This window comes from Oncorhynchus mykiss, unplaced genomic scaffold, assembly GCF_013265735.2.
Source record: "Oncorhynchus mykiss isolate Arlee unplaced genomic scaffold, USDA_OmykA_1.1 un_scaffold_144, whole genome shotgun sequence".
Lineage (NCBI taxonomy): Eukaryota > Metazoa > Chordata > Actinopteri > Salmoniformes > Salmonidae > Oncorhynchus > Oncorhynchus mykiss.
In genome coordinates this window covers 885,715-892,500 of record NW_023493665.1, presented here as the reverse complement: position 1 = coordinate 892,500, position 6,786 = coordinate 885,715, and the positions used below count along the sequence as shown (strand labels likewise).

The 6,786-nt window shown below is 46.2% G+C and overlaps 1 protein-coding gene across 2 annotated transcripts in view; it reads left to right on the top strand.

Moving 5' to 3' along the window:
- Positions 1 to 6,786, top strand: part of rasa3 (RAS p21 protein activator 3) — an 80,244-nt gene that overhangs the window by 60,640 nt on the left and 12,818 nt on the right. For both annotated transcript variants that reach the window (XM_036972393.1, XM_036972391.1), the window contains exons 16-18: positions 2,852 to 3,007; positions 4,993 to 5,066; positions 6,051 to 6,157. In XM_036972393.1, the coding sequence (XP_036828288.1) occupies positions 2,852 to 3,007; positions 4,993 to 5,066; positions 6,051 to 6,157 (337 nt within the window). The remainder of the gene's footprint in view (positions 1 to 2,851; positions 3,008 to 4,992; positions 5,067 to 6,050; positions 6,158 to 6,786) is intronic.

The following is a 6,786-nucleotide window of genomic DNA, read 5'->3' as shown; positions in this document are numbered from 1 at the left end:
GTGTGTTGTGGGTAACAGTGTGTTAGTATGTTGTGGTTAACAGTGTGTTAGTGTGTTGTGGGTAACAGTGTGTTAGTATGTTGTGGTTAACAGTGTGTTAGAATGTTGTGGTTAACAGTGTGTTAGTATGTTGTTGGTCACAGTGTGTTAGTGTATTGTGGGTCACAGTGTGTTAGTATGTTGTGGGTCACAGTGTGTTAGTGTATTGTGGCTAACAGTGTGTTAGTATGTTGTGGTTAACAGTGTGTTAGTATGTTGTGGTTAACAGTGTGTTAGTATGTTGTTGGTCACAGTGTGTTAGTATGTTGTGGGTCACAGTGTGTTAGTATGTTGTGGGTCACAGTGTGTTAGTGTATTGTGGGTCACAGTGTGTTAGTATGTTGTGGGTCACAGTGTGTTAGTGTATTGTGGTTAACAGTGTGTTAGTATGTTGTGGGTCACAGTGTGTTAGTATGTTGTGGGTCACAGTGTGTTAGTATGTTGTGGGTCACAGTGTGTTAGTATGTTGTGGGTCACAGTGTGTTAGTGTGTTGTGGGTCACAGTGTGTTAGTATGTTGTGGGTCACAGTGTGTTAGTGTGTTGTGGGTCACAGTGTGTTAGTATGTTGTGGGTCACAGTGTGTTAGTATGTTGTGTGTCACAGTGTGTTAGTATGTTGTGTGTCACAGTGTGTTAGTATGTTGTGGGTCACAGTGTGTTAGTATGTTGTGGGTCACAGTGTGTTAGTATGTTGTGGTTAACAGTGTGTTAGTGTGTTGTGGGTCACAATGTGTTAGTATGTTGTGGTTAACAGTGTGTTAGTATGTTGTGGGTCACAGTGTGTTAGTATGTTGTGGTTAACAGTGTGTTAGTATGTTGTGGTTAACAGTGTGTTAGTATGTTGTGGGTCACAGTGTGTTAGTATGTTGTGGTTAACAGTGTGTTAGTATGTTGTGGGTCACAGTGTGTTAGTATGTTGTGGTTAACAGTGTGTTAGTATGTTGTGGTTAACAGTGTGTTAGTATGTTGTGTGTCGGTAGTGTGTTAGTATGTTGTGGGTCACAGTGTGTTAGTATGTTGTGGTTAACAGTGTGTTAGTGTGTTGTGGGTCACAGTGTGTTAGTATGTTGTGGTTAACAGTGTGTTAGTATGTTGTGGTTAACAGTGTGTTAGTACATTGTTGTTAACAGTGTGTTAGTATGTTGTGGTTAACAGTGTGTTAGTATGTTGTGGTTAACAGTGTGTTAGTATGTTGTGGTTAACAGTGTGTTAGTATGTTGTGATTAACAGTGTGTTAGTGTGTTGTGGTTAACAGTGTGTTAGTATGTTGTGGTTGACAGTGTGTTAGTGTGTTGTGGTTAACAGTGTGTTAGTGTGTTGTGGTTAACAGTGTGTTAGTATGTTGTGGTTAGCAGTGTGTTAGTATGTTGTGGTTAACAGTGTAGTAGTGTGTTGTGGTTAACAGTGTGTTAGTATGTTGTGGTTAACAGTGTGTTAGTATGTTGTGGTTAACAGTGTGTTAGTATGTTGTGGTTAACAGTGTGTTAGTATGTTGTGGGTCACAGTGTGTTAGTATGTTGTGGTTAACAGTGTGTTAGTGTGTTGTGGTTAACAGTGTGTTAGTATGTTGTGGGTCACAGTGTGTTAGTATGTTGTGGGTCACAGTGTGTTAGTATGTTGTGGTTAACAGTGTGTTAGTATGTTGTGGGTCACAGTGTGTTAGTATGTTGTGGTTAACAGTGTGTTAGTATGTTGTGGTTAACAGTGTGTTAGTATGTTGTGTGTCGGTAGTGTGTTAGTATGTTGTGGGTCACAGTGTGTTAGTATGTTGTGGTTAACAGTGTGTTAGTGTGTTGTGGGTCACAGTGTGTTAGTATGTTGTGGTTAACAGTGTGTTAGTATGTTGTGGTTAACAGTGTGTTAGTACATTGTGGTTAACAGTGTGTTAGTATGTTGTGGTTAACAGTGTGTTAGTATGTTGTGGTTAACAGTGTGTTAGTATGTTGTGGTTAACAGTGTGTTAGTATGTTGTGGTTAACAGTGTGTTAGTATGTTGTGATTAACAGTGTGTTAGTGTGTTGTGGTTAACAGTGTGTTAGTATGTTGTGGTTGACAGTGTGTTAGTGTGTTGTGGTTAACAGTGTGTTAGTGTGTTGTGGTTAACAGTGTGTTAGTATGTTGTGGTTAGCAGTGTGTTAGTATGTTGTGGTTAACAGTGTAGTAGTGTGTTGTGGTTAACAGTGTGTTAGTATGTTGTGGTTAACAGTGTGTTAGTATGTTGTGGTTAACAGTGTGTTAGTATGTTGTGGTTAACAGTGTGTTAGTATGTTGTGGGTCACAGTGTGTTAGTATGTTGTGGTTAACAGTGTGTTAGTGTGTTGTGGTTAACAGTGTGTTAGTATGTTGTGGGTCACAGTGTGTTAGTATGTTGTGGGTCACAGTGTGTTAGTATGTTGTGGTTAACAGTGTGTTAGTATGTTGTGGGTCACAGTGTGTTAGTATGTTGTGGTTAACAGTGTGTTAGTGTGTTGTGGTTAACAGTGTGTTAGTATGTTGTGGGTCACAGTGTGTTAGTATGTTGTGGTTAACAGTGTGTTAGTATGTTGTGGTTAACAGTGTGTTAGTACATTGTTGTTAACAGTGTGTTAGTATGTTGTGGTTAACAGTGTGGTAGTATGTTGTGGTTAACAGTGTGTTAGTATGTTGTGGTTAACAGTGTGTTAGTATGTTGTGATTAACAATGTGTTAGTGTGTTGTGGTTAACAGTGTGTTAGTATGTTGTGGTTGACAGTGTGTTAGTGTGTTGTGGTTAACAGTGTGTTAGTACGTTGTGGGTCGGTATTGTTCTAACCTTAGTCCGTCTCCTCCTCAGGACCCCGCCACGTCTCGGACCCTCACCCTCATCTCTAAGACCATCCAGACCCTGGGTAGCCTGGCCAAGTCCAAATCAGCTAGTTTTAAAGAGACTTACATGGCGGCCTTCTACGATTACTTCAACGAGCAGAAGTATGGCGACGCTGTGAAGAACGTGAGTCTCTGCTCTGCTCTGTGGCTGGGAGAATGAGAGTCTTTGCTCTGTGGCTGGGAGCTCTATAGTCCTGTTACTGTCCAGCCTCCAGTGATCAGAATGAGAGCTCTAAGGTTCTGGTACTGACCATCCCCCAGTGATCAGAATGAGAGCTCTAAGGTTCTGGTACTGACCAGCCCCCCGGTGATTAGTCAGTGTGGATATTCTTTTGGAGAAGGAGAGAGGAAGTTGATAGCGATTTAACAGACTTATGGCCAGGGGATAGAAGCGGTTTAGGAGTCTGTTTGTCTGAACCTTGATGCACCGGTACCGCCTGCAGGACAGGAGCAGGGAGAACAGTCCTTGTCTTATGGTCAGGGGATAGAAGCGGTTTAGGAGTCTGTTTGTCTGAACCTTGATGCACCGGTACCGCCTGCAGGACAGGAGCGTGGAGAACAGTCATTGTCTTATGGCCAGGGGATAGAAGCGGTTTAGGAGTCTGTTTGTCTGAACCTTGATGCACCGGTACCACCTGCAGGACAGGAGCAGGGAGAACAGTCCTTGTCTTATGGCCAGGGGATAGAAGCGGTTTAGGAGTCTGTTTGTCTGAACCTTGATGCACCGGTACCACCTGCAGGACAGGAGCAGGGAGAACAGTCCTTGTCTTATGGCCAGGGGATAGAAGCGGTTTAGGAGTCTGTTTGTCTGAACCTTGATGCACCGGTACCGCCTGCAGGACAGGAGCAGGGAGAACAGTCCTTGTCTTATGGCCAGGGGATAGAAGCGGTTTAGGAGTCTCTTTGTCTGAACCTTGATGCACCGGTACCGCCTGCAGGACAGGAGCAGGGAGAACAGTCCTTGTCTCGGGTGGCTGGAAGCTTTGGCGATTTTTCAGACACTGGCTGTACGTCCTGGATGTCTGGGAACTCATCCCCCAGCTCACCCCCAGCTCACCCCCCAGCTCACCCCCAGCTCATCCCCAGCTCACCCCCCAGCTCACCCCCCAGCTCACCCCCCAGCTCACCCCCCAGCTCATCCCCCAGCTCACCCCCCAGCTCACCCCCAGCTCATCCCCCAGCTCACCCCCAGCTCATCCCCCAGCTCACCCCCAGCTCATCCCCCAGCTCATCCCCCAGCTCATCACTCTCTGTAGGGCCTTCCGGTCGAGAGCGGTGCAGTTGCCATACCAGACGGTGATACAACCAGTCATCTGCGGTGGCCATGCCAAATGGTTTCAGCCTCCTGAGGGAGGGAGGGAGGGGAGGGAGCTGGGGGATCACCGACATAGGCTGTCTCCTCTCTGTCGGTGATCAGGCCCTACCACCAGGTCTCCTCCCTCCTCCCTATAGGCTGTCTCCTCCCTGTCGGTGATCAGGCCCTACCACCAGGTCTCCTCCCTCCTCCCTCCTCCCTATAGGCTGTCTCCTCCCTGTCGGTGATCCGGCCCTACCGCCAGGTCTCCTCCCTCCTCCCTCCTCCCTCCTCCCTATAGGCTGTCTCCTCCCTGTCGGTGATCAGGCCCTACCACCAGGTCTCTGACCTCCTCCCTATAGGCTGTCTCATTGCTGTCGGTGATCAGGCCCTACCACCGTCGTGTCGTCCAGCATATTTGATGATGGAGTTGGAGTCGTGCATGGCCACACAGTTGTGGGTAAACAGGGGTTACAGGAAGGGGCTAAGCACACACCCCTGGGGGGCCCCCGTGTTGAGAGTCTGCGTGGCGGAGGTGATGTTGCCTAGGCTCTGGTCAGAAGTAGTGCACTACATAGTGAAAAGGGTGTGATTTGGCATAGGTAGCATAAGCGATTTCAGAGCGTTGGGCCAGTAGCCTGAAAGGTCACTGGTTCGAATCCCCGAGATGACTAGGTGAAAAATCTGCCGATGTGCCCTTGAGCAAGGCACGTAAACGCTAATTGCTATTGTAAGTCGCTCTGGATAAGAGAGTCTATTAAAATGACTAAAATGTAAAAATGTAAATTTGAGATGTGCCGTCTGTCTGTCTGTAGTTCCTGGACCTAATCTCGTCGTCAGGGAGATGGAACCAGAAGAGTATCGAGACTCCCATCATGCTGAAAGAGGGGTAAGAGAGAGAACACAGGGGGTAACACTGGGGGGGTTAGGGGTAAGAGAGAGAGAACACAGGGGGTAACACTGAGGGGGTTAGGGGTAAGAGAGAGAGAACACAGGGGGTAACACTGAGGGGGTTAGGGGTAAGAGAGAGAGAACACAGTGGGTAACACTGAGGGGGTTAGGGGTAAGAGAGAGAGAACACAGGGGGTAACACTGAGGGGGTTAGGGGTAAGAGAGAGAGAACACAGGGGAGGTTTGGGGTAAGAGGGAGAGAACTAATCAACAATCTGCCCCAGACCCACTACTGAACCTATATAACCTGGTATCTCTACAGTAGTATTGGATCAGGCCCCAGACTCACTACTGAACCTATATAACCTGGTATCTCTACAGTGGTATTGGATCAGGCCCCAGACTCACTACTGAACCTATATAACCTGGTATCTCTACAGTAGTATTGGATCAGGCCCCAGACTCACTACTGAACCTATATAACCTGGTATCTCTACAGTGGTATTGGATCAGGCCCCAGACTCACTACTGAACCTATATAACCTGGTATCTCTACAGTGGTATTGGATCAGGCCCCAGACTCACTACTGAACCTATATAACCTGGTATCTCTACTGTAGTATTAGATCAGGCCCCAGACTCACTACTGAACCTATATAACCTGGTATCTCTACAGTAGTATTGGATCAGGCCCCAGACTCACTACTGAACCTATATAACCTGGTATCTCTACTGTAGTATTAGATCAGGCCCCAGACTCACTACTGAACCTATATAACCTGGTATCTCTACAGTAGTATTAGATCAGGCCCCAGACTCACTACTGAACCTATATAACCTGGTATCTCTACAGTAGTATTGGATCAGGCCCGTCCTGCCTGTCCTTTACCTCGTGTGTTTCTCTGAAGACCTCTCTGTCTGATTATCTCTCCTGGCGATCTCTTCCTCCTTCAGTCAATCACCCATTTCTTCTTCTCTCCAGGTTCATGATCAAGCGAGCCCAGGGGAGGAACCGTTTTGGGATGAAGAACTTCAAGAAGAGGTGGTTTCGCCTCACTAACCATGAGTTTACCTACCACAAAACCAAAGGTAACGACTGGAGGTTTGTGGGGGCTCTTCTACGGGTTGTCAGGCCTGGTTCTACGTCTGGTCTGTCTGTGTGCTCAAGATCTCGTTAGATGGTATCCACCGTGTGTTATAGAGGTGTAGTTAGATGGTATCCACTATGTGTTATAGAGGTGTAGTTAGATGGTATCTACCATGTGTTATAGAGGTGTAGTTAGATGGTATCCACTATGTGTTATTGAAGTGTAGTTAGATGGTATCCACCGTGTGTTATAGAGGTGTAGCTAGATGGTATCCACTATGTGTTATAGAGGTGTAGCTAGATGGTATCCACTATGTGTTATAGAGGTGTAGTTAGATGGTATCCACCGTGTGTTATAGAGGTGTAGTTAGATGGTATCCACTGTGTGTTATTGAAGTGTAGTTAGATGGTATCTATTATGTGTTATAGAGGTGTAGTTAGATGGTATCCACTGTGTGTTATAGAGGTTTAGTTAGATGGTATCCACTATGTGTTATAGAGGTGTAGTTAGATGGTATCCACTATGTGTTATAGAGGTGTAGTTAGATGGTATCCACTATGTGTTATAGAGGTGTAGTTAGATGGTATCCACCGTGTGTTATATAGGTGTAGTTAGATGGTATCCACCGTG